Source organism: Cetorhinus maximus, chromosome 23 (assembly GCF_964194155.1).
Source record: "Cetorhinus maximus chromosome 23, sCetMax3.hap1.1, whole genome shotgun sequence".
Taxonomy (NCBI): Eukaryota; Metazoa; Chordata; class Chondrichthyes; order Lamniformes; family Cetorhinidae; genus Cetorhinus; species Cetorhinus maximus.
This window is the reverse complement of record NC_135901.1, coordinates 21,167,379-21,194,129: the sequence shown is the minus strand read 5'-3', so window position 1 is coordinate 21,194,129 and position 26,751 is coordinate 21,167,379. Positions and strand designations below refer to the sequence as shown.

Here is a 26,751-nt window from a genome sequence, read left to right as displayed (position 1 = left end):
CCGTTAGCACAAAGCCCGCGCCCTGATTGGTTGGAACATCAGCGCCATTCCGTTCCTCCAGTTATTCCTATTGGTCAATCCCTCGTATGAAGCCAATAAGGAAGCGGAACCCGACCCATATGGGGGCGGGAGAGACTTTGACCTCCAGACGAGCTGAGCTGTTGTCCAATCCGCAGTATCTTGCTTCTGTAACCAGTGTTATTCCTCCCAATGGGAGACTGTGCACTGGGAACGTCCCATGAATCATTGTGAAGTCCACAATGAAATGCTGCCTGAATCATCCAGTAGGAATCATCCTACTCCGCGGTGACGTCCTCGGGTTCCAATCCGCGCTAGACTCGCAGACACGGGAGCCCCGCCCCCATCCATTGTTCTCCCTCTCTCGAGCCAAGGTTGACGGCTTCGGCCAATGGGGAGCTCTGGAGGACCGGAAGGACATTAATCCTCCAGCCAATCAGAAGGTGGGCTTTGTGGCAATGAAGATGGAGATTCACAGGGACTAAGTCTGTGTCCAAGATCTGTGAGTAAAAGAGTTTGTTTGTGTTGAAGAGAAAGAGAAGAGAAACAGGCAGGGTTTGGGAGGCTGAGGTTTTCAGGAGAAAAGGGAACATTTCAGTAATAGAGCAGTGAAGCTGTGAGTGAAGCGCAGAATTGTTGAGGAGGACATTCGGCCCATCGTGTCTGCACCGGCTCTCTGAGCATTTTAAATTCGTGCCGATCTCCTGTCTTTTCCCTGTAACCCTGCAGATTGTTTCTGTTTAGATAATCATCCAATGCCTCAATTGAACCTGCCTCCACACACTTCCAGGCAGTGCATTCCAAAGCCTAACTACTCGCTGTGTGAAAAAGTTTTTTCTCACCTCGCATTTGCTTCTTTTGCAAAAAAACTTCTCACCTCGTATTTGCTTCTTTTGCAAAACACTTTAAAACTGTGCACTCTGGTACTTGACCCCTTTACGAACGGGAACAGTTTCTCCCTATCTACTCTGTCCAGACCCCTCATGATTTTGAAAACTTCTATCAAGTCTCCTCTGACCCTTCTCCTCTCCAAGGAAAACAGTCCCAACTTCTCCAATCTTTCCTCATAACTGAAGTGTCTCATCCCTGGAATCATTCTTGTAAACATCTTCTGCACGTTCTCCAATGTCCTTCTTATAGTGTGGCACCCAGAACTGCACACAGTACTCCAGCTGAGGTCTAACCAGTGTCTTATATAAGCTCAACATAACCTCCCTGTTCTTGTACTCTATGGCCCTATTAATGATGCCTAGAATACTGTATGCTTTAGAAACAGTTCTCTCTACCTGTCCTGCTACCTTTAATGATTTATGTTCATATACACCCAGGTCTCTCTGCTCCTGCACACTCTTTAGAATGGTATCCTTTGTTTTATAGTCTCTCCATGTTCTTTGTACCAAAGTGTGTCACCTCACGCTTCTCCGCATTGAATTTAATCTGCCAGATATGTCCAGTGTTGTTATCTGCTACACAGATATATTACTTATGGTTCTGTTGTCAAGTACATTTATTATTATTTCTAGTCTCGTGATATAGTACTGTAGCTACGCTATATATTTCCAGTCATAGAGTCATTACGGCATAGTAGGAGTCCATTCGGCAACCCAAGTCCATGCCGACTGTCTGAAGAGCAACTCAGTCAGTCCCATTCCCCCCTTTATATGCCCATAACCCTGCAAGTTTATTTCCTTCAAGCGCCCATCCAATTTCATTCTGAAATCATCAATGATTTCCTCTTCCACCATCCTCATATGGTGTGTGTTCCAGTTTATGATCACTTGCTGTCCAAATGAATTTCTTCCTCACATCCCCCATTTATCTCTAATCAAGTAATATAGTACTATACATAGGTGAACAGCCTGCATGAAGATTTCCAGGGTTCTGTGTCCTGGATAGGAAGCAGTGAGCATGGATCTGTTAATCAGCATGAACTGGCACCTTCAGGAGAACTGGGAGGATGTATATTAGGGACAACAGAATGAGATTTATAACCTTTCAGGAACGAAAGAAGAAAATATGTTTCATAGAAACTAGAATTGTCAGTCTTGAAATTCTATCCTGTAATGACTGTGTTGACTCTTGTAAACTCCTTTCTCAGGATATTGGAAGGGGAGGATCTAAGGACAAAAATCTCAAAACAAACATCACGTTAAGATCTGACAGAGTCACTCGATTAGTCAGAATGTAAATATCATCGGCCTTTGAATCTAGACGGAGAAATGTTTGTCTGTGCTGTCTGGTTCAAAAAATTGAAACGTCAGTGTGACTGGAAAAGCACCGAAACACACACACCCAAGTGAGAGTGTTCAGGTTACACAGTCTGAAAAACACCACATCATTCACAGTGATGAGAGACTGTACACATGTTCTGTGTGAGGACGAGGCTTTAACTAATCATCAAAACTGGAGGGACAAAAGGCAACCTGCACCAGGGAGAAACCGTGGAAATGTGGGGACTGTGGGAAGGGATTCAAAGCTCCATCAGAGCTGGAGATTCATCGACGCAGCCACACTGGGGAGAGGCCGTTCACCTGCCCTGATTGTGGGAAGGGATTCACTCAGTTATCCAACCTGCTGACACACCAGAGAATTCACACTGGGGAGAGGCCGTTCACCTGCTCTGAGTGTGGGAAAGGATTCACTGATTCATCCAGACTTCTAACACACAGACGAATTCACACTGGGGAGAGACCCTTCACCTGCTTTGAGTGTGGGAAGGGATTCGGGGATTCATCCAGCCTCCGGAGACACCAGCGAGTTCACATTGGGGGGAAGACATTCACCTGCTCCGTGTGTGGAAAGGGATTCACTCTTTCATCCAACCTGCAGAGACACCAGCGAATACATGCCAGGGAGAAGCTGTTCAGCTGCTCTGAGTGTGGGAAGGGATTCAGAGATTCATCCGCCCTGCAGAAGCACCAGAGAGTTCACACTGGGGAGAGGCCATTCACCTGCTCCATGTGTGGGAAGGGATACACTCGGTCATCCCACCTGCTGACGCATCAACGAGTTCACACCGGGGAGAGGCCGTTCACCTGCTCTGTGTGTGGGAAGGGATTCAGTGAATCATCCACCCTGCAGAACCACCGGGCAGTTCACACTGGGGAGAAGTCATTCACCTGCTCCGTGTGTGGGAAGGGATTCACTCAGTTATCAACTCTGCTGAGACACCAGGCAGTTCACACTGGAGAGAGGCCATTTCCCTGTTCTGTGTGTGGGAAGAGATTTGCTCGGTCAACCAGTCTGCTGACACACCAGCGAGTTCACACTGGAGAGAGGCCATTCACCTGCACTGAGTGTGGGAAGGGATTCACTGATTCCTCAAGCCTGTGGAAGCACCGGCGGGTTCACACTGGAGAGAGGCCATTCACCTGCTCCGTGTGTGGGAAAGGATTCACTGAGTCATCCAGCCTGCGGACACACCGACACGTTCACACTAGGGAGAGGCCGTTCATCTGCACTGAGTGTGGGAAGGGATTTGCTGATGCATCCAGCCTGGGGAAGTATCAGCGAGTGCACACTGGGGAGAGACACCATTCATCTACTCCGTGTGTGGGAAGGGATTTACTGAGTCATCCAACCTCCTGAAACACCACGGCAGTCACACCAATTAGAGACCTTTTAGATACTCCGACTGTGGCTGTTCATTGTATCATTTGGGGTTAAGTGTATGCAGGTTTTGGGCTTTGAATGGTTGGTTACATGAGCACATATGAAGAGGCACTTACTGACATAGAGCGGAGTGGAGTTACGAGGTATATACCTGTAATGTTTCACTCTGTGAATAAGTCTGTACCAAGCAAAGATTAGCTCCAGTTTCTTCCTTCACCATAAGGCTGTCAGGACTATAACATGGTAACTGAGAATGATTGTCTGATGGTGAAGGTTGGAAACCAAAGGAAAATAAAATTTCAGACAGAAGTTACAATCCTAGTAGTTTTTATGAGAAATGGCTGAAAGCAAGTGGGACTTGTCAGGGCCTGATGACTCAGAGTCTGGGCCATATGACTAGTGGAAGAATGAAGTGGATATGTGGACACGAGTTATGTCCCTACCAAGGAGGAAACAAGATTTGGACTTGGCATTGTCACTTCCTAACAAAAGTAAAATGAGAAGCAAAGTATTTTGTGAGCTGGATGTCTGTCAGTTCGAGACTGATGAAGGTTTTGATCTTCTATTTTGGCATCCTGAAGAGATTTACAAGAAAGATGATCTATTGGTTGACTATAAAACAAAGTTGGACATTGACAGGTTTCAAAAGGGGGTGAAAGCATCTTTAGCAGAGATGGATTGGAACAGCACTAATAGATGAATGAACCCCAGGAATGACCAGGGAAAGATTAACAGGTGTTCCAGGTCTGACTCAAAATATCATGATGTGATAAACTGCCCAAAACAGAAAAGCAGGGTCCTTGAAATGATGTATGACACAGAGAATTCTGAGGCTGAAGATGATGATAATGAGCACTCTGAAGGAATTGTTCTGGTCACAAAAAGCTTTGGTCCAGTCCAGTTGAATATATTAGTCACTGACTCATTCAACTGTGCTGTGTTAGATCGTGGCTGCACCTCGACAGTATGTGGATCAGATTGGTGCAAATATTATCCAGACTCACCTCATGGTGAAGTTAGACAAAAGGTTAAGGAGTATGAAAGTTCTCCTTGTTTCGATTTGATGTCACACATTGTCCTGAATCTTAAAGTAATTGGACTCTGATCATTAATATAACAGAATCTCATTATTGATGCAGTGGGATTCTGATTAGTAATCTAACAGTATCCTGATTATTGATACATTATGATCCTGATTATTGAATGAATCGGCTTTCCAGAAAAAAATGAACATCAACCTTTTCACAAGCTTTTTTTGCAGTAGCAATTGGGCCTCAGAGTCGTTCGCTAGGCCACCCCCAACAACAAATTTAAAGGGGCCTCACAGATGTCAGGAAGCAGTTGGAGCTACACAGCAGCCATTGCTGCCACAGAGCTCACGAGCCCAAAATCTCATTTCTGATCCCACCGGGGGTTACGACCCTCAGTTTGGGAAGCCTGACTTAGACTGAGACTATAAAATGGGAACGGGCTTTTAAAGCTCTTGTCACAATCTAAGCGTTTAAATCATCTCTCTCCAGTTTAAACTCACTGGTGTGTTTGAAGGCTGGATGTCTGAGTGAATCCCATCCCACACATAGAGCAGGTGAACAGTGTCTCCCCATTGTGCATGCGCTGATAACTCTCTAACTCAAATGAGTAATTGAATCCCTTCCCACTGTCCCTACATTAACCCGGTTTCTCCCCAGTGTGACTGCGCTTGTGTCTTGACAGGCCAGATGATCAGCTGAAGCCTCATCCAAGGAAAGGGGGAAAGAGTGTGGGAGTGGGATTAACCGGATTGCTCTTTGAAAGAACCAGTGCAGATTCGATGAGCTGAGTGGCCGCCTTCTGTGCTGTACTTTGATGAGATCCTGTGATTCTATAACAGTATAATGATTCGCAATAAACACCATATGATCAAATCATAAAGTTCAGAAGGTGGCCATTCGGCCCCTCATGTTTGTACTGTCTCTCTGAAAATGTTACCATTCTGTCCCAGCCCACTGATCTTTCTCCCAATCCCTGAAAATCTTTCCTTGTGAATTAAAAGTCCAGATCCCTTTTGAAAGTTACTGTTGGATCTGCTTCCACCAGTCATTCAGACAATGTGTTCCAGATCATCAGACCTCACTGAGTAAAATAATCTCTCCTCATCTCCATCCTGGATTTTTTGCCAATTATTTTAAATCTGTTTTCTGCAGTTACCAACCATCCTGCCAATGGAAACAGTTTCTCCCTATTTGATGAAAACTCTTTAAAAAAAATGGCAAAAATGTCCACACCTCTATTAAATCACTCCTTACCCTTCCCTGCTCTAAAGAGAACCATCCCAGCTTCTCCAATCTCTCCACATAACAGAAATCTCTCATCCCTGATACTATTCTGGTCAATTTTCCGTGTACTCTCTCCAAGGCCTTGATATCTTTCCTGAAGTGTGATGCTCAGAACTGAACACAATATTTGAGCTGAGGAATAAAAAGTGATTCATAAAGATTCAGTGTGACTTCCTTGCTTTTGTACTTCACGTCTCCATTAATAAACAGAGGACCTCATCAGTTTTTTTTTTAAACAGTTTGATCAACTGTTCGTGCTACCTTCAAAGATTTGTGTCCATACACTCCCAGGTCACTTCATTTTTGCACTCTGTTTAAATTTGTACCATTTGTTTGGCATATTTCCTCCCCTAAAGGACATTAGTAAACCAGAGGGGATTTTACAACAATCAACAATAGTTTCATGGCACCCTTATTGATACTAACTTCCACACAAAGATGGAAACATTTTCTGTCTGATTCAGGTCACCGTGTTTATGTATAAATACTATTTGGAAACTTATTGCTAAAATGTCTGCAGAAGGTTTGTGGGAATTGAACCCACATTCCAAGATCATAAGCCTCAGCCTCTGGAATACGAGTTCAGTGACGTTATCACTGTGCCACCATCTCCCCTCCATTTAGAGCAAGAAGGCGCATGGGCAGCAGAGTTTTGAATGATCTCGTTTCCAGGTTGTTGGGGGGTGGGGGCAGGGTGAATGTGAGAGGCTGGCCAGGAATGTATTAGAATAGTCAAGTCATGGGTATGAGCAGCAGATGAGCTGGGGTGGGGTGGAGATGGGTGACATTACGGAGGTGGAAATATCTGGTATTAATGATGGTGTGGATATGTGGTTGGAAACATCTTGGGGTCAAATATGACACCAAGATTCTGAAGAGTGTGGTTCAGTCTCAGACAGTTCCCAGGGAGAGGGAAGTACTCGGTAGTTAGGGAACGGAATTTGTAGTGGTGACCGAAGGCAACAGCTTTGGTCTTCCCAGTTTTTAATTCGACGAAATTTCTGCTCATCCATTACTGGATGTCGGATAAGCAGTTTGATAATTTAGTAACAGTGGAGGAATGGTGAGGGATTGTGGGGAGGTAGAGCTGGGCATTGTCAGTGTACATGTGCAAACTAACACGGTGCTTTTGGATGATGTTGCCTAGTGGCAGCATGTAGATGAGAAATAGGAGGATCCAAGAATAGATCCTTGGGGAAAACCAATTCAAGGACTTTGGAGAGGAAAGGGAGGTTGCAGATGGTGTGGTAGTTTGCAAGGAAAGTGGGGTGAATGGTTGTTTTTTTCAGGAAGGGTGAGGGTGGTGTATTTAAAGGTGAGAGGATCAAAACCAGAAGAGAGAGAGAGAGCACTGTTAACAATATCAGCAACACGGGGAAGATGGATGGTCAGCAGTTTGGTAGGAATAGAATTGAGGGACTTGGAGGTGGGTCTCCTGCAAAAGATGGTCTCTGACAGGGCATGATGGGATATAGGAGAGAAACTGGAGAAAGATGTGATCTCAGGGCTCAGACAAGAGGGAACTTTAGAGACAGTTTGGAAGCAGCAGAGGCAGCTGATCGAATTGTCTCAATCTTAGTGACAAAGAAGCTCCATGATCTCCTCACACTTGTCGTTGGTAAGGATGGAGGAGAGGGCCAGCCCTTCAAAAGGAATTAACTTATTTTTAAAGCGGGAGGTGGTGATGTGGTATCGTCATTGGATGAATAATCCTGAGAGCCCCTGGTAATGTTTTGGGGACCTGGGTTCAAATCCCACCACGGCATATGGTGAAACTTAAATTCAATACCTATAGTAACTCCAGACCCAAAGCACCGTGGTTTACTTTTAAATGGCCTAGCAAGGCATTCAGTTGTATCAAATCATTGTAATGTTTATAAGGAATGAAACTAGACCTACACCACATGGACTGCAGCAGTTCAAGAAGGTAGCTCACCACCACCTTCTCAAGGGCAATTAGGGATGGGCAATAAATGCTGGCCTAGCCAGCAAGGCCCACATCCCATGAATGAACAAAAAAAGATTCAACGCACTGCATGTTTAGTGCAAAGCTGATTTATTTTTCTCCTGTAAACAATATTTTCCCCTATAACTGGTTTGGGGGTTCTTATGTGAATAGGAACAGAGACCACTGAACATGGCTCAGTCCTGGATGTGATTAACAGCAAAATCTAATCACTGTAGTTACTCGTGAACTCGCTGATGTTTCAGCAGGTGGGATGATTGAGTGAATCCTTTCCCACACTCGGAGCAGGTGAATGGCCTCTCGTCAGTGTGAACACGTTGATGGGACATCAATTCCCAGGAAGTTTTACAGCACTTCCCGCAGTCTGGGCATTTAAAAGGTCTCTCGTCAGTGTGAACTCGCTGGTGTTTCAGCAGGGTGGATGTTTGAGTGAATCCTTTCCCACTTTTACAGCAGGTGAACGGCCTCTCCACAGTGTGAAGTCGCTGGTGTACAATGAGTTGAGATGATCGCTTGAACCCAGTCCTGCAGTGAAAGCACCCGAACGGTCTCTTGTTAGTATGAACACGTTGATGGGAAATCAGTCCCCCAGAACTTTTAAAGCAATTCCCACAGTCCAGACAGTGTGAACTTGCTGGTGTATCAGCAAGTTTGATGATCGAATAAATTCTTTCCCACATATGGAGCAGGTGAATGGTTTCTCTCCAGTGTGAATGCGCCGATGAGTTTCCAGTTCAGATGGGTAACTAAATGCCTCCTCACAGCCCCCACATTTCCACGGTTTCTCCCCAATGTGAATGCACTTGTGTCTTGACAGGCCAGATGATTGACAGAAGCCTGGTCCACACATCGAACACATGTAAAGTTTCTTCCCACTGTGAACCGTTCTTTTTACTTCCATGTTCAAAACCCAATGATACCCAAGTTAATATAAATTGGGCGACTCCATTAGATCCTGATGTGATGTTTAGTCTCAATTTCCCTAATGCAAATATTCTCCTTCTAACACCTCCTCACACGCCCCTCTTCAACTCCCAGCTCCTCTTGCGCTTCTCTTCAACTGCCGACTCCTCTCGCGCCTCTCTTCAACTGCCGGCTCCTCACGCGCTTCTCTTCAACTCCCAGCTCCTCTCGCGCTTCTCTTCAACTGCCAGCTCCTCACACGCTTCTCTTCAACTCCCAGCTCCTCTCGCGCTTCTCTTAAACTGCAGGCTCCTCTTCAACTGCCGGCCCCTCTCGTGCTTCTCTTCAACTGCTGGCTCCTCTCGCGCTTCTCTTCAACTCCCGACTCATCTCGCGCTTCTCTTCAACTGCTGGCTCCTCTCGCGCTTCTCTTCAACTCCCGACTCCTCTCGCGCTTCTCTTCAACTGCCGGCTCCTCTCGCGCTTATCTTCAACTGCCGGCTGCTCTCGTGCTTCTCTTCAACTGCCAGCTCCTCTCGCGCTTCTCTTCAACTGCCAGCTCCTCTCGCGCTTCTCTTCAACTACCGGCTGCTCTCGCACTTCTCTTCAACTGCCAGCTCCTCTCGCGCTTCTCTTCAACTCCCAGCTCCTCTAGCGCTTCTCTTCAACACCCGACTCCTCTCGCGCTTCTCTTCAACTCCCGACTCATCTCGCGCTTCTCTTCAATTGCCGGCTGCTCTCGCGCTTCTCTTCAACTACCGGCTGCTCTCGCACTTCTCTTCAACTGCCGGCTGCTCTCGCGCTTCTCTTCAACTCCAGGCTTCTCTTCAACTCCAGGCTCCTCTCGCGCTTCTCTTCAACTGCCGGCTCCTCGCGCGCTTCTCTTCAACTGCCGGCTCCTCTCGCGCTTCAACTCCCGGCTCCTCTCACGCTGTTTCTCAACTCCTGACTCCTCTCGCGCTTCTCTTCAACTCCCGACTCCTCTCGCGCTTCTCTTCAACTGCCGGCTCCTGTCGCGCTTCTCTTCAATTCCCGCCTACTCTCACGCTTCTCTTCAACTGCAGGCTGCTCTCACGCTTCTCTTCAACTCCCGGCTCCTTTTCATCTCCCAGCTCCTCTAGCGCTTCTCTTCAATTCCCGACTCCTCTCGCACTTCTCTTCAACTCCCGACTCCCATCGCGCTCGTTCTCAACTCCCGACTCCTATCGCGTTTCCCTTCAACTCCCGACTCCTCCCGCGCCCCTTTTCAACTCCCGACTCCTCTAGTGCCCCTCTTCAACTGCCGGCTCCTCTTGCGCTTCTCTTCAACTCCCGACTCCTCCCGCGCCCCTTTTCAACTCCCAGCTCCTCTTGCGCTTCTCTTCAACTCCCGACTCCTCCCGCGCCCCTTTTCAACTCCCAGCTCCTCTCGCGCTTCTCTTCAACTGCCGGTTCCTCTCGTGCCCTCTTCAACTGCCGGCTGCTCTCGCTCTTCTCTTCAACTGCCGGCTGCTCTCGCGCTTCTCTTCCTTACTATTCAGAACGCGCTTACTATTGAGAAATATTGAGGATAGTTATTAAAATGATTTTTGTCTTCCCCATCCATCTACATTCCTCACCTCCGGACCCAACTTGCTTTTGTAGCTTCAAAGCTTATTTCTTGGTCAGTGTAAACGTTTCCATTCTATTCTTTCTCCTTATAAACTGTCTTAGAATTCTCCTCATCAACCAGGTCATCGATATAAAGGGAATTAGCATCATCTGTGACAGCAGGAGGAAAGTAGAGGCTGCAATTAGACCAGGATTGTGTAGTCCCAATACAAGGCCTGAATTGTGTACAATCCCCCTACCAGGGCTGATTATCCACAGTGACAATAGACCACTCTGGTTTAGTTGTAGGAGACAGAGGGTGATGACAGAAGGATGCTTTAGTGATTGGAAGCCCGTGTCCAGTGGCTTACCACAGGGATCTGTGCTGGGTCCCCTATTATTTGTCATTTATATAAATGACATAGATGACTATGTGGGGGGTAGGATTAGTAAGTTTGTGGATGACACAAAGATTGGCCGGGTGGTTAACAGTGAGGTTGAGTGTCTTGGGCTACAGGAAGATATAGACGGAATGGTCAAATGGGCAGATAAGTGGCAGGTGGAATTTAACCCTGAAAAGTGTGAGATGATACACTTTGGAAGGAGTAATTTGACAAGGAAGTATTCAATGAATGGCATAACACTAGCATGTTCTGAGGGACAAAGGGACCTTGGTGTGTGTGTGCATAGATCTCTGAAGGTGGCGGGGCATGTTAGTGGGGTGGTGAAAAATATGGGACACTTGCCTTTATCAATCGAGGCATAGATTACAAAAGTAGAGAGGTCATGTTGGAATTGTATAGAACCTTGGTGAGGCAACAGCTGGAGCACTGTGTGCAGTTCTGGTCACCACATTATTGGAAGGATGTGATTGCACTGGAGGGGTTGCATAGGAGATTCACCAGGATGTTGTCTGGGATGAAACATTTAAGTTATGAAGAGAGGATGGATAGACTTGGGTTGTTTTCGTTGGAGCAGAGAAGACTGAGGGGCGACCTGATCACGGTATACAAGATTATGAGGGGCATGGACAGGGTGGATAGGGAACAGCTATTCCGCTTAGTTGAAGGGTCAGTCACAAGGGGACACAAGTTCAAGGTGAGGGGCAGGAGGTTTAGGGGGGATATGAGAAAAAACTTTTTTACCTAGAGGGTGGTGACGGTCTGGAATGCGCTGCCTGGGAGGGTGGTGGAGGCAGGTTGCCTCACATCCTTTAAAAAGTACCTGGATAAGCACTTGGCACGTCATAACATTCAAGGCTTTGGGCCAAGTGCTGGTAAATGGGATTAGGTAGATAGGTCAGGTGTTTCTCACGTGTCAGTGCAGACTCAATGGACCGAAGGGCCTCTTTTGCACTGTGATTCTGTGAATCACTCAGTAACACTGGTTTGTTGTTTCTTCTCTGCCAGAAGTTGTTCAATGTGGATTTAAGGTTCAGAGAAAGGTTGGAATTGGATGGTCCAAACAGCTTGATCGGACGGGAAGTGTCCCCATGAGTGTCTGTGAGTGTGTGTGTGCTGTGCACAACCTGACATCTACACAATCAGGCCCCACTTCTCCTGGAACAACATGAGGAATCTGCTGCTTTCTAGATCTGTTCCTTTCCCCTCACTATTATCCTCTGATAGTTCATGAATTCCTAGTGTGCGTCATCTGCCAACATGCCTGTGCTCTCCCTTTAAATATTTCCATCAGTCTTATCAATCAATAGCAATGGGATTGCTGCTGTCACAGGGGTCAGTTGTGAAATACAGTCAATCTGATTTTAAGGCTTCCGGGAGTAATTCACTGATCCAGATCTTCCCACCTAACATCAATCCATATCCTGATCTGAATTCTAGGTTTTAATGTGAGTATGCTAGGTAGAGATTAATAGATTCCTGATTAACAATGACATAAAGGGTTATGGGGATAATGTGGGCAAAAGGCATTGAAGTGTTCAATCAGCCATGATCATACTGAATGGTGGAGCAGACTCGATGGGCTGAATGGCCTTCTCCTGTTCCGATGTGATTGTCCAATATAGAAAGCATATATCATTTGATCCCTTTTAACCTGATTCAACACAACCCCTTCACAAATACAAGAGATTGTCTCTGAGGTCAGTTGTTCCTTTACAGTTTGTGTTGTTCTGAATGATGACAGTATTTACCTTCTCCCTGACCAGTCCTAACCCTTCTGCCTGTTCATTTATTGAAACCAGGGACTTTCCTTGTTCTAATGGTGACATTCCCTGTTTTCCCAGTTATTCCTTTAAGTCAGCCCTTTAATTATTTGTACATTGTTTCAATGGATCAGAGCTAAGCTCTGCAGACCAGCCACATCCAGTTCTGAATGGTAGTGGGCAATTAAACAGCTAACTGGAGGAGGGGGCTCCACAAATACCCCCATCCTCAATAATGGGGGAGCCCAGCACATCAAGGCAAAAGATCAGGCTGAAGCATTTGCTACAACCATCATCCAACTCGGCCTCCTCCGAAGGTCCCCAGCATCACAGATGCCAGTCTTCGTCCAATTAAATTCACTCCACGTGATATCAAGAAACAGCTCAAGGCACTGGATGGTGCAAAGGCTATGGGCCCTGACAACACTCTGGCGATAGTATTGAAGACTTATGCTCTAGAACTTGCCACGCCCCTAGCCAAGCTGTTCCAGTACAGCTGCAATACTGGCATCTACCCAGCTATGTGGAAAATTGCCCAGGCATGTCCTGTGCACAAAAAGCAGGACAAATCCAACCCAGCCAATTACCACCCTATTAGCCTACTCGCGATCATCAGTAAAGTAATGGAAGGGTCTAGCAACAGTGCTATAAAACGAAACTTGCTTAGCAATAACTGGCTCACTGACGCCCAGTTTTGGTTCCGCCAGGGCCACTCAGCTCCTGACCTCATTACAGCCTTTATTCAAACATCAACAATAGAGCTGAACTCCTGAGGTGAGGTGAGAGTGACTGCCCTTGACATCAAGGCTGCATTTGAACGAGTGAGGCATCGAGGAGCCCTAACAAAACTGGAGTCAATGGGAATCAGGGGGAAAACTCTCCGCTGGTTGGAGTCACACCTAGCACAAAGGAATATAGTTGTGGTTCTTGGAGGTCAGTCATCTCAGGAGTTCCTCAGGATAGTGTCCTAGGCCCAATCATCTTCAGCTGCTTCATCAATGACCTTCCTTCCATCATAAGGTCATAAGTGGGGATATTCGCTGATGATTGCACAATGTTCAGCTCCATTCACGACTCCTCAGATACTGAAGCAGTCCATGTCCAAATGCAGCAATGCCTGGACAATATTCAGACTTGGGCTGACAAGCGGCAAGTAACATTAGTGCCACACAAGCGCCAGGCAATAGCCATCTCCAACAAAGAGGACCTAACCATTGCCCCTTGACGTTCAATGGCATTTCCATCACTGAAGCCCCCGCTACCAACATGCTGGGGAGTTACCATAGACCAGAAACTGAACTGGATGAGCCACTGCAGCTACAAGAGCAGGTCAGAAGCTACGAATCCAGCAATGGGTAACTCACCTCCTGTCTACCATCTACAAGGCACAAGTCAGGACTGTGATGGAATACTCCCCACTTGCCTGGATGAGTGAAGCTCCGTACACTCTGAATAAGCTGGACACCATCCAGGGCAAAGCAGTCCACTTGATTGGCACCACATCCACAAACATTCACTCCCTCCACTACTGATGCACAGTAGCAGCAGTGTGTACCATCTACAAGATGCACTGCAGGAATTCACCAAGGCTCCTTAGACAACATCTTCCAAACCCACAACCACTACTATCTAGAAGGACAAGGGCAGCAGATAGATGGGAACACCACCACCTGCAAGTTCCCCTCCAAGTCACTCACCATCCTGACTTGGAAATACATCGCTGTTCCTTCACTGTTGCTGGGTCAAAATCCTGGAACTCCCTTCCTAACAGCACTGTGGGTGTACCTACGCCACATAGACAACTGTGGTTCCAGAAGGCAGCTCACAATCACCTTCTCAAGGGCAACTAGGGATGGGCAATAAATGCTGGCCCAGCCAACGAAACCCACATCCCGTGAATGAATTTAAAAAAAACTGTTGTTTTTTCCTCTCTTCGTTTTTGGTATGAAACTACACAACTAATGAAGTTTGGATTTGTGAAAATGGGGAACTGAACAACATTGACAATCTCAAAAGAGGACACACAGATTTATAGATCGAGAGTGACAGAGACCTGAGCAGATACAAGGGTTTCGCCAGCCTGCCTCATTTCTGTTACATTTCCGACTGGAGATTTGTTGAATGCTTGCAGATGAACGGAAACAAGAAAAAACGCTGGAGTGTTTGGATGATTTTTTATTCCATTTAACCGATAATTAATTCTGTCGGCACTTGGTTAAAACCAGAAATATTGAGAAGTGCTTCCTTCAGGATTAAAATCTAGTGGTGAAACCCCAATGAATTTAAAGTCTACGGCCTTAAGTACTTGGCCACACTGATCCCACAGGCACACACCCCTGTTGTAAATATAAAATAATAGATGGCTACAGAAGCAAGTAATTTGGCCCGATGTGTCCATGCTGACTCTCTGGAAGAGAATCGCCTCCTAATCAGGTATGACATTTTGTGATTCGAATGTTAGATCAATTTCTCTGCCACATGGCGATGCTTTTCAGCGGAATTGTGCTTCCACAAGGAACATGAGAACATAAGAAATAGGAGCAGGAGTAGGCCATTCGGCCCCTCAAGCCTGCCTCGCCATTCAATAAGATAATGGATGATCTGCCCCAGGCCTCAAATCCTCTTTCGTGCCAGCTCCTCATAGCCCTCAACTCCCCAATATTTCAAAAATCTACATACTTTCAGTGATCGAGCCTCCACAACTCTCAGGGTGGAAAATTCCAGACAGTTACTTCCCTCTGAGAGAAGAAATTCCTTCACATTTCAGTTTTAAATGAGTGTCCTCTTAGTCTGTAACTATGTCCCCTTTTTCGAGATTCCCCCACTAGTGGAAACATCTTATCAACATCTACCCTGTCAAACCCCCTCAGAATCTTGTACGTTTCAATAAGATCACCCTTCATTCTTCTGAACTCTAATGAATAAAGGCCTAACCTGTTTAGCCATTCTTGATAAGTCAACTCCTTCATCCCAGGAATCAGTCTCGTAAATCTCTTTTGAACTGCCTGCAAAGCCAGTATATCCTTACTTAAATGCGGGGACCAAAACTGTACACAGTACTCCAGGTGCGGTCTCAGCAACAGCCTGTAACAAGACTTCTCTATTTTTAAACTCCAACCCCCTAGTAATACAGGCCAAAATTCCATTTACCATCTTAATTACTTGCTGCACCTGCATGGTAACTTTTTGTGTTTCATGCACAAGATAACCTAGATTCCTGTGTGCTGCACTTTTTTGGAGTCTCTCTCCATTTAAATAATAGCCTGCCTCTTGACTCTTCCTATCAAAGTGCATGACCTCACACTTTCCTACATTAAACTCCATCTGCCAGGTTTTTTCCCACCCACTCAACCTGTCCATATCCCCTTGCAGATTCCTTATGCCCTCATCACAACATGCCTTCCCACCTATTTTCATATCCTCAGCAAATTTGGATACATTGCACTCTGCCCTGCCTCCAAGTCATTTATATAGATAGTAAATAATTGAGGGCCTAGGACTAATCCTTGTGTCTTTCCACTAGCTACGTCTTTCCAACCTGAAAAGAAGGTTCTGAAGTGCAATGAGACTGTACTGTTTGGCATTCTAGGTCATTCGCCTTAGCGCTGCACAATGTTTGTGCCGTATAATGGTTATCATGTTTACTTCACATACAGAATGACCCTGCGTTGAAACAGCAGAGCTGGCAATGTTGGGCAGATATTCCCTTGGCACTTTAAGTACCCATTTACAACCCAATGTGTGACAATGAATGGTGATGAGCGGAAAGCAATGATGGCTTCCTCCCTGGATGTTCTGGAACAAAGATGCAAGGCATGGAATTGAAGATGAGCTTTGTTTCCCTGTGCACAGTTACCGTCTGATGTGCTGAGTTTTTCCAGCAATTTCAGCTTTTGCTGGAGATGCCTGAGCTACTTTGGATAGCAATTAAATTATGTTTTGGTTAAGCTTTCCTACTTCTGCCAGTTCGTTGGTTTAGGAATGTGATTCTCACATTAAGTGATTCTCACAAAGAGTATGTGAGCAGTCCTGGCTTCAAATCCAGAGCGAACCCTCTGGTGTTGTCTCCTATAGGCCATGTTACAGGTTGTGCATTCTTCATATGTATGTGGTGCATGCGGTAGGATTGGTTTCCTGGGGTTTGGTTTTGTGAACCTGAGCACATGCTGCAGGGAATCTATCGGCACAACCCACAGGCAAGAAAATTAAGGTACATTTTTTAAAGGTCTGACCATGTAAATAGACGTTCACTTTATTCCTATTCACCAATTCAGGCGAGCCCAAGCTGGTGGGTTCAGACAGCTGGCTGCATGTCTCCAATTGTAATCCTATCTGAGACAATAGGAGGACTGACAGAGCTGGAAACCCACAGCTTCCTTATCATTTACCCACAGTTTATTTGTATTCTAGGAATTACACTCAGCAGAGTGTGAGTCATTTCACCCTCTTCAGAATTCCACTTAATAGGGGGTTAAGGCTCAGGAAAGTCAAACAGGCCTGAAACCAATTGCTGGGCAGCAAGTATCAAAGTGCCAGAGTCATTGGTGAGTGTATGTTGGGTGGAAATTTGTTAAGAGATGTAGTGTTTGAGTAGATGTTTGTTTGGATAGAAATGTTTGATGTTAAGCATCTATGTTCACTTCACAGGGATGTGAACCAACTAATCTACAATGCCAAAGTGGAGAATTGAAATGACCTGTGACCCGGATCTTAACGCTGACCTCCCGGACCCTGGCCTCCCGCAGTGTTCGAAAGCAGCTCAAGATACACTCGATGAACAGCACCTCATCTTTCGACTGGGCCCTTTACAACCTTCACACTCAGTCTGAGTTCAACAATTTTCATTGCAAATGCGGCCCCCAATTTGTTTTCCTTTGTATTTGGGTTTTTTTTCCTCGTTTACTGTTTCTTTTTTGTTTTCAGATGGCACTTGTTCATCATTTTGCCATTGACAGGTCCTCCAGGCGCATCTTCTGTTTCTTTGTTTCACCCAATGCTCTTACAGAGAACCTAATGGCCTCATTCTGTGGTGTAATAATTCATGAATATATCTTTATCTCACCCTGAGGCCATGCACCACAAACCGTTTTGCCATGTACGCATTTAGGCAGTAAGGTGCATGCAAAGAGACAGGCAACTGTGCCAGAGTGAGATGGAGACTGAGTGAGTGGTGAATTCAACTCACATAGTAAGTTCTGGTAAGTCCTTTTCAGGTTTAACTATAGATTAAGAATCAAGACCTGACATAAGTGAGTTAGGTTAGCTTGTTAAGTAGGGAACTGCCTGCAGTAGCAGCTATCTGTCAATCACCTGAAAGCATTTGGTTCAAATGGTGTTGATTACTGTTGCAGGAAGCTAAACTAGCTAGTGATTCATCAGAGGGTCTATAAAAGAGACAGGCTTTTCAAACCACAAAGCCAGTAAGGAGTGTGCTAGGAGACAGGTGACTGTGTCAGAGTGAGACGGAGACCAAGTGAGCAGTGAATTAGGGCCACATGGGAATTCTGCGCATGGGGAAAGAGATGTGGTTTACATAGGAATTATTCTAAGTTGGGAACAGGAGCAGCTGAGCAGAAATATGCTTGGGTGTAAACCTCACTTTCGGAGCAGAGCTTGAAAAAAAAATCGAACAATGACATCACAGGAAAACAGTAAGTTCATTGGTTGGTATGAAATTGCTGTTAGGCAATGTCTTTCAACAGCCGTAAATTAGAGAAACCTATTACTTTTGAAGAAGTAGCTGCTTGGATTTGAGTAAGAAACACTAGGAATAAGAGGAGGTCAGGGCCAGTAACGTGAATTAATATAAGTAAACCAATGTAAAATAAAGTTAACATAAGGAAAGTGAAGTTACGACATGCCAGAGCAGCTCGGTCGTGTGGAATTCATGTCCTGTAATATGTGGGAAGTCTTGGACACTACTGAAATTCTGCAGATGCTTGAAATCTGAAATAAAAACAAGAAATGCTGGACAAACTCAGCAGATCTGGCAGCATCTGTGGAGAGAGAAACAGGGTTAACGTTTTGAGTTCATATGACTTCTTCAGAAGAAGTGGAAATGATTCACTCGGCTATCATATTTGCTGACACAACAACACAGTTAGACCTGAGAGAGACCAAGCCGACACTGCATTTGTGCCAAAGAATTTACTCGCTTTGCCCTCCTGTTAACACTCCAGATTTAAATGCTTTGATCCAAAATTGCTACATTCCTACTGACAACACGGAGTTTGAATGTTCTTTGCATGGGAAGAAAAGTCACTTGTTCACACTGCCGACTGAGACTCCAGTGAGTTCACATCTAACAATAGGGGTTTGTTCTGTTGTTAATTATACCCGGGACGGAACTATGGCGGAGGGCCAGTGCAGGTTGTCGTGTTAATTGACTTAATAATTTTATATCTTGGCCCTGTGGCTCCATTCAGCATCAGATCACAGAACATAAGGTTCGATTGAACAAAATCACGGTTCAATGGCGGCGGTTTACCCAGCATTCGCCGCGGGGAAGAATGTCTCCTATTATTTTAATTCATTCACGGGATGTGGGCGGTGCTGGCCCGGCCCGCATTTATCGCCCAATTATCCTCTCAAGAGGAGGTCGTGGCGCAGGCGTGGTACCCGGGCAGTGTAGGAACATGCGCAATGTGAGCTCAAGTTGGAGCATGCGCAGCACAGTCCGTAGCCGATCGAAAGACTGAGGAATGGCGGAGTACAGGCGAGTGTAGGGAGCCGGTGAGTGGGGAGGAATGGAAGTGGCGCAGTTGGTGGGGAGCTTAATGAACACCCAGTGGAAGCCTGAAATCGTGAATAAGAAGCTACTCGTCTTGTGGTCGAATCGAACGAGGCGACGGCAGGTAGGGCCTGCTCTGCTTTTGGAGAGAGGTCCGAGTAAACGGCCGCCATTTGTAGAGGAGGCAATGTGCAGTTGTGCTGCTATAGTGAGCAATGGGCATGCGCTGCCGCCATCTTTCTAAAGGGGGGGAGAGAGGAGGATGTGCAGCAATGCGCATGCGCGGTCCTCGAACCCTTCCCTCAGGAGGAATGTTGTGAATTTCTCTCCTGCACTGACAGGGATGGGTTTTGGAAACTCCTTTGCCGGGGTTTAGAAGCGGAGAATTTACACGCAGCAAACACAAGGCAAGAGAAATGTTTGTCTCCTCTGAATGCCTGTCCTGGACTGACAGTAATGGATTTTGGAAATTTCTTTTCCAGCGTATTAGATGCAGAGGATTGACGGACGGAAAACTCAAACCAAACACAATCACATCAAGATCTGACAGAGTCATGTGATTCGTCAGGACCTGAATATCATCAGACTTTTAATGTGGAAGGTAAGCAGTTTATCTATTCTGCCTGTGTGCAAACATTTCAAGTAAGAGTAAGAATAATTAACTGGGGGAAAGCCAACTTCAGTGGATAAGAATAGATCTGACCAAGGTAAGTTGGAATTTCAAAGGGTCTGGAGTATAAAAACAGAGAAGTATTGCTAAAACTATACAAGGCACTAGTTAGATCACATCTGGAATATTGTAAACAGTTTTCATAAGAACTACGAGCAAGAGTAGGCAATTCAGCCCTTCGAGCCTGCCCTGCCATTCAATACGATCATGGCTGATCTCATTTCGGCCTCAACTTCAATTTCCCACCCTCTCCCCATAACCTTTCAACACGTTGCTAATTAAACATCTGTCTATCACCTCCTTAAATTTATTCAGCGTCCCGGCATCTACTGCACTCTGAGGTAGTGAATTTCACAGATTCACGACCTTTTGAAAAATGTAATTCCTCCTCATCTCTGATTTAAATCTACCACCCCTTATCCTAAAACTATGGTCTCTCATTCTAGAATGCCCCACAAGGGGAAGCATCCGCTCCACGACTACTTTGTCTATCCCCTTTCGCATCTTATACACCTCAATTAGATCTCCTCTCATCATTCTAAACTCTAGCGAGTATAGGGCTAAACTGCTCAATCTCTCCTCATAAGACAAGCCCCGCATCTCTGGAATCAATCTAGTTAAATTCTTCTGAACCTCCTCCAATGCAACTACATCCTTCCTCAAGTAAGGGAACCAAAACTGTGTACAGTACTCCAGGTGCGGTCTCACCAATGCCTTGTACAGTTGGAACAACACTTCCCTATTTTTGTACTCTATTCCCTTAGCAATAAATGCCAAAATTCCATTTGGCTTCCTTATTATCTGCTGTACCTGCACACGAGCTTTCAGTGACTCATGCACGAAGACATCCAGATCCCCTTGCACTGAAGCATTCTGAAGTTTCTCCCCATTTAAATAATATGTCGCCTTTTTATTCTTCTGACCAAAATCGATAACCTCACGCTTATCCACGTTAAACTCCATCTGCCAAATTCTGGCCCATTCACCTAACCTGTCCATATCCATTTGTAAATTTCTTATTTCTTCATTGCAACTTACTTTCCCACCTATTTTGGTGTCATTTGCAAATTTAGCTATCGTACCTTCTACCCCTGAATCCAAGTGATTAATACAGATTGTAAATGGTTGGGGCCCAAGGACTGAACCCTGTGGCTGTGCAGTTACAGCTTGCCATCCAGAAAAAGACCCATTTATCCCAACTCTCTGCTTTCTGTTGGTTAGCCAATCCTCTATCCAAGGTAATATATTACCCCTAACTCCGTGTGATCTTATCTTGTGTATTAATCTTTTGTGCAGCACCTTATCAAAGGCCTTCTGGAAGTCCAGATATACTACATCTACAGGATCCCCATCATCCACTTTGCTTGTCACATCTTCAAAGAAATCTAGAAAATTAGTCAAACATGATTTACCCTTCATAAAACCATGCTGACTCTGATGGATTGCATTTTGACTTTCCAAATACCCCATTACTACTTCCTTCATAATGGATTCCAACAATTTCCCAACGACAGAGGTTAAACTAACTGGTCTATAGCTTCCTATTTTCTGCCTCCCCCAAACCGCCCCCCCCTTTCTTGAATAAGGGCATTATATTAGCATTTTTCCAACCACTGAAACCTTTCCAGAATCCAGGGAATTTTGGAATATTATAGCCAATGCATCCACTATCTCCATTGCCACTTCCTTTAAGACCCTGGGATGTAGGCCATCAGCTCCTGGGGACTTGTCACCCTTTAATCCCAATGGTTTGCTCAGTGCTTTTTCTCTAGTGATGGTGATTGTTCTAAGTTCCTCCTCTATACCCTCTGCACTACCTGTTAGTATTGGGGCGGTACTCGTGTCCTCCACTGTGAAAACTGAGGCAAAATATTGATTAAGCGTCTCTGCCATTTCTGCATTCCCCACTATTAACTTCCCAGTCTCACCCTCCAATGGACCAACATTCACTTTAGCTACTCTCTATCCTTTTATGTACTTGTAGAAGCTTTTGCTATCAGTTTTTACATTTTGCGCTAGTTTTCTTTCATAATTTACCTTTGCTCTTTTTATTATTTTTTTATTATTTTTTTTAGTAACCCTTTGTTGATCTTAAAAAGTTTCCCAATCTTTGTCCCTTTATCTAAGGAAAGATATGCTGGCATTGGAGGCAGTCCAGAGAGTATTCACTCGGTTGATCCCGGATATGGAGGGATTTTCTTATGAGGAGAGATTGAGTAGGTTGTGCCTGTACTCATTGGAGTTTAGAAGAATGAGAGATGACCTTATTGAAACATATAAGATTCTTAGGGCTCTTGACAGGTTAGATGCTGAGAGGTTGTTTCCCCTTGTGAGAGAGTCTAGGATCAGGGGGCATAATCTCAGAGGGTTGCCCATTTAAGACAGAGATGAGGAGGAATTTATTCTCTCAGGATAGTGAATCTGTGGAACTCTTTACCGCAGAGGGCTGTAGAGGTTGGGTCATTAAGTGTATTCAAGGCTGAAATAGACAGATTTTTAATCAGTAAGGGTATCACTGGTTATGGAGAAAAGGCAGGAAAGTGGAGTTGAGGATTCTCAGATCAGCCATATTCTCATTGAATGGTGGAGCAGATTCAATGGGGCGAATGGCCGACTTCTGCTCCTACGTCTTATAGTCTTATGAATCAAAGGTTGGCAGATGAAACTGTAACTGAGCAATGCACTGCTTTTAAATAAGAGAGAGTTCTGACATAGTAAAGACATATTCCCATGAAGGGGAAAGGTAGGGTAAACAAATCCACAGCCCCCTTGATGAGAAAAGAGATAGAGATTGAGATAAAGGAAAAAAAGTGTGCTTATGACACATGTCAGCTGGATAATAAAACCAAGAACCAGGCTGAATAGAGAAGGTTCAGAGGGATTTGGAAAACCAAATACGAGAAGCAGAGAGAGAGCATGAAAAGAGACTGAAAGCAAACGTGGAAATAAATCAAGAAGTCTTCTATGGGCATATAAACAGTAAAAGGGTGTTACAAGGATGAGTGGGGCAATTAGGGACCAAAAAGATGACTTACACATGGAGGCAGCAGGCATGGATGAGGTATTAAATGAATATCTTGCATCTGCCTTTATCAAGGGAAAATATGCTGCACAGGTAATTGTGAAAGAGGAGATTGTTCAGACTCTTGTGGGGTTTAAAATTGATAAGGAGGAGATATTGGATCGGCTGTCTGATAAAGTTGACAAAGCCCCGGAACTGGATGAGATGCATCCAAGGATACTGAGGGGAAATGAGAGTGGAAATTGTGGAAGCGCTGGCCATAATTTTCCAGCCTTCCTGAGATTCAGAGTTGCTGACACAGGGACCGGAGAATTGCAAATGTTACATCTTTGTTCAGAAAAGGTGTGAAGAGAAGCCCAGCAACTACAGAGCAGTCAGTTTAATCTCGGTGCTGGAGAAGCTTCCAGAAATGGTCATTCAGGACAAATTTAATAGTCACTTGAGCAAATATGGGTTAATTAAAGAAAGCCAGGACGGATTTGTTGAGGTAAAGTCACGTTTAACTAAGTTGCTTAAGATTTTTGATGAGGTAACAGAAGCCTGTGGAGGCTGGGTCACTGAGTTTATTCAAGAAAGAAATTGATCATTTTTTGGATATTAGGGACATCAAGGGGTATAGAGGCATTGAGATAGAAGAACAGAAAATGATCATATTGAATGGCGGAGCAGGCTTGAAGGGCCGAATGGCCTACTCGTGCTCTTAGTTTCTATGTTTCTGAAGGACATTCGTGAACCAGTTGGATATTTTGATAATCCAGCAGTTTTCATGGTCACTTTTTCCTGGTGCCAGCCCCATAAATTACCACATTCACTCAGCTCAATTTCACAACCTGCCTTTGTGTTTTTGTGGGTGTTCTCTCACTCCCTTTTTCTGTTTTAAATAAATTTCGCAGGGTATTAGGAGGAGAGCATTTGCAGTCGGGCAACTCAAACCAAACATCACAGCAGGATCTGACAGTCGCCCAATTTATCACAACCTAAATATCATTGAATTTTGAACATGGAAGGAAAAAGCACCGTTCACAGTGGAGGGAAACCGTACACGTGTTCTGTGTGTGGACAAGGCTTCAACCGATCATCTGACCTGTCAAAACATAAATGCCATCACAACGGGATGAAACCGTGGAAATGTGGGGATTGTGGGAAGGGATTCAAATCCCCGTCTGACCTGGAAAGTCATTGGCGCACTCACACTGGGGAGAAACCATTCACCTGCTCCGAGTGTGGGAAAGGATTCACTCGTTCATCCTATCTGATGATACACCAGCGAGTTCACTCTGGGGAAAGGCCATTCACCTGCTCTAAGTGTGGGAAGGGATTCATTCAGTCATCCAACCTGTGGACACACCAGCGAGTTCACACTGAGGAGAGACCTTTTAAATGTCCGGACTGCGGGAAGTGCTATAAAGGTTCCATGGAACTGAGGCGCCATCAACGTGTTCACACTGACGAGAGACCATTCAGGTGCACTCACTGCGGGACTGGGTTCAGGTGGTTGTCTCAACTCACTGCACACAAGCATAGTCACACTGGGGAGAGGCCGTTCACCTGCTCTGTTTGTGGGAAGGGATTCACTCAGTCATCCAACCTTCTGAGACACCAGCATGGTCACAGTGACGAGAGGCCATTCACCTGCTCCATGTGTGGGAAGGGATTCACTCAGCAATCCCATCTGCTGACACACCAGCGAGTTCACACTGATGACAGACCTTTTAAATGCCCAGACTGTGGGAAGTGTTTTAAAAGCTCCCAGGACCTGATGTCCCATCAACGTACTCACACTGACGAGAAACCATTCAGGTGCTCTCACTGCGGGACTGGGTTCAGGCGCTCATCTCAACTCACTGTCCACCAGCGAGTTCACACTGGGGAGTGGCTGTTCACCTCCCCTGAGTGTGGGAAGGGATTCACTCAGTTATCTATCCTGCTAACGCACGACCGGGTTCAGACTGGGGGGCAACCATTCATCTGCCTTGAGTGTGGGAAGGGATTCACTCACCCATCCAACCTTCTGAGACACCAGCGTGTTCATACTGGGGAGAGACCGTTCACTTGTTCTGAATGTGGGAAGGGATTTAAGCAATCATCCAACCTGCTGACCCACCAACGAGTTCACACTGGGGAGAGACCATTTACATGCTCTGAATGTGGGAAGGGGTTTGCTTATTTATCTACACTGCTGAGACACCAGCAAGTTCACAAGTAACGACAATGACTGGATTTTGCTGTTAATCATATCCAGGACTGAACTATGTTCTTTGGGCTCTTTTTTGGTGACAATAGACTGCAACCCAGTTATGGGGACTAATATTGTCGATAAAGGTCAAATAAATTACCTTTGTGCTAAAAACAGTGTCGAGTCTTTTTAATATCTCCAACACAAGTTAGTTCCTTTTGAAGGGCTCTCCCTCTCTGCTGTCTCCTCCATCCTCATCCCCAACAAGTGTGAGGAGCTCATGGAGCTTCTTTGTCACTAAGATTGAGACAATTCGATCAGCTGCCTCTGCTGCTGCCATCCCTTCCACTAACCCATTCTTGATGCCAATGCCCTTGCTAACCCCCAGCCCATCCTTAACCACCCTTTCCTCTCCAAAATCCTTGTCATATCCCAAATCTATGCCCATAAGCCCTGGGACTCCATGTGTGAATCGCTCCAATTAAACTTTTGCTCCTGCCACGGTATTGAAACAGCTCTTAGAAAAGTCACAAATTGTATCCGATGTGAATGTGACTGAGATTAAACTATCTCTCGTTGTCCTTCTCAGCCAGTTTGCAGTCTTTGGCTTCATTGACCAAACCACCTTCCTCCTATTGTCGAGCTGGGTGGGATTGCACACTCCTGATTCCTTCCTTATCTGTCTCATTGTAGCCAGAGAATCACTGGCAGTGACAGTGATTGTTTGAATTAAATTTTTGCATAATCACTTGGTAAGTGATCAGGTGTCAGTGAGCTTTGACAGAAAATTGTTCCATTACCATCCTCACAGTGACTGTATCTTACAGACCAAATGATTCTATCTATCCCAGCCTTTCTGGAGAAGATCACCAGAGAAGAGTGAAGACATTACAGTCCAGAACCCAAGCTCAGAGTGATACAAACATTTGATAAACCCAATTAAAATGCTGAGTATAGCAGAAAAACGATGTGTTAGTCTGCTCCAGGTTTATCAAGAGAGATTGATGATTATCAATCATAAAAAATAGGAACATTATCAGAACATATTTAAGTGTGAACAAGAATTCATCTTTGTTGTTAAATATTAACTGAATATAACATCTTACAGCTATGTGACATTAGCTCTTCCCCTCTACAGTCTAAAACTCAACAGAATCTTCCACTTGTTCCCATTTCCAGCCCTGATGGTTCAGAAAGCTTCCCTCAAACCCGCACATTCCGGCTGATTGATATTGATTTGTGTAAGATTATTAAAGGCTCCTGCAGCGCGACCTCCATTACTAACAGTTGGTCAATGCTACATTTCAGACAGGGAATCAAGCCCAACAATTATTTTCTCTGCTCTGGGACAAGCAGGATTTTCCCCCACACTCTCCAATCACCCACTGCCAACAGAAAACAGCGACAGCATCTTCAATCAGTGGGTCACTGCTCATCTCTGGGATGCAAGATACTCCAACCGGGGCCAAACCTTCTCATACACCAACTATCCCTTTTGTTCTTTCCTTGTCTCCCCTATCCCTGTCCCTGTATTTGTTTAAAACCTGTTACATCTCTAACATTTACCAGTTCTGATGGAAGGTCATTGATCAGAGACATTAACTCT

At 45.2% G+C, this 26,751-nt stretch overlaps 3 protein-coding genes across 3 annotated transcripts in view; 1 reads left to right on the top strand and 2 right to left on the bottom strand.

Annotated features, from left to right (window-relative positions):
• The window catches only part of LOC144697346 (uncharacterized), a 407,771-nt gene that overhangs the window by 268,127 nt on the left and 112,893 nt on the right, over positions 1-26,751 (bottom strand). The gene's annotated exons all lie outside the window — the stretch shown is intronic.
• LOC144697172 (uncharacterized) overlaps positions 1-26,751 on the bottom strand; it is a 138,895-nt gene that overhangs the window by 44,879 nt on the left and 67,265 nt on the right. The gene's annotated exons all lie outside the window — the stretch shown is intronic.
• LOC144698421 (uncharacterized) lies at positions 261-25,308 on the top strand. Its single transcript, XM_078570362.1, is given in 5 exon segments — positions 261-461; positions 2,428-3,570; positions 17,471-17,578; positions 23,307-23,456; positions 23,871-25,308. Coding segments are annotated over 5 exon segments (2,907 nt in total). The 3' UTR covers positions 25,176-25,308.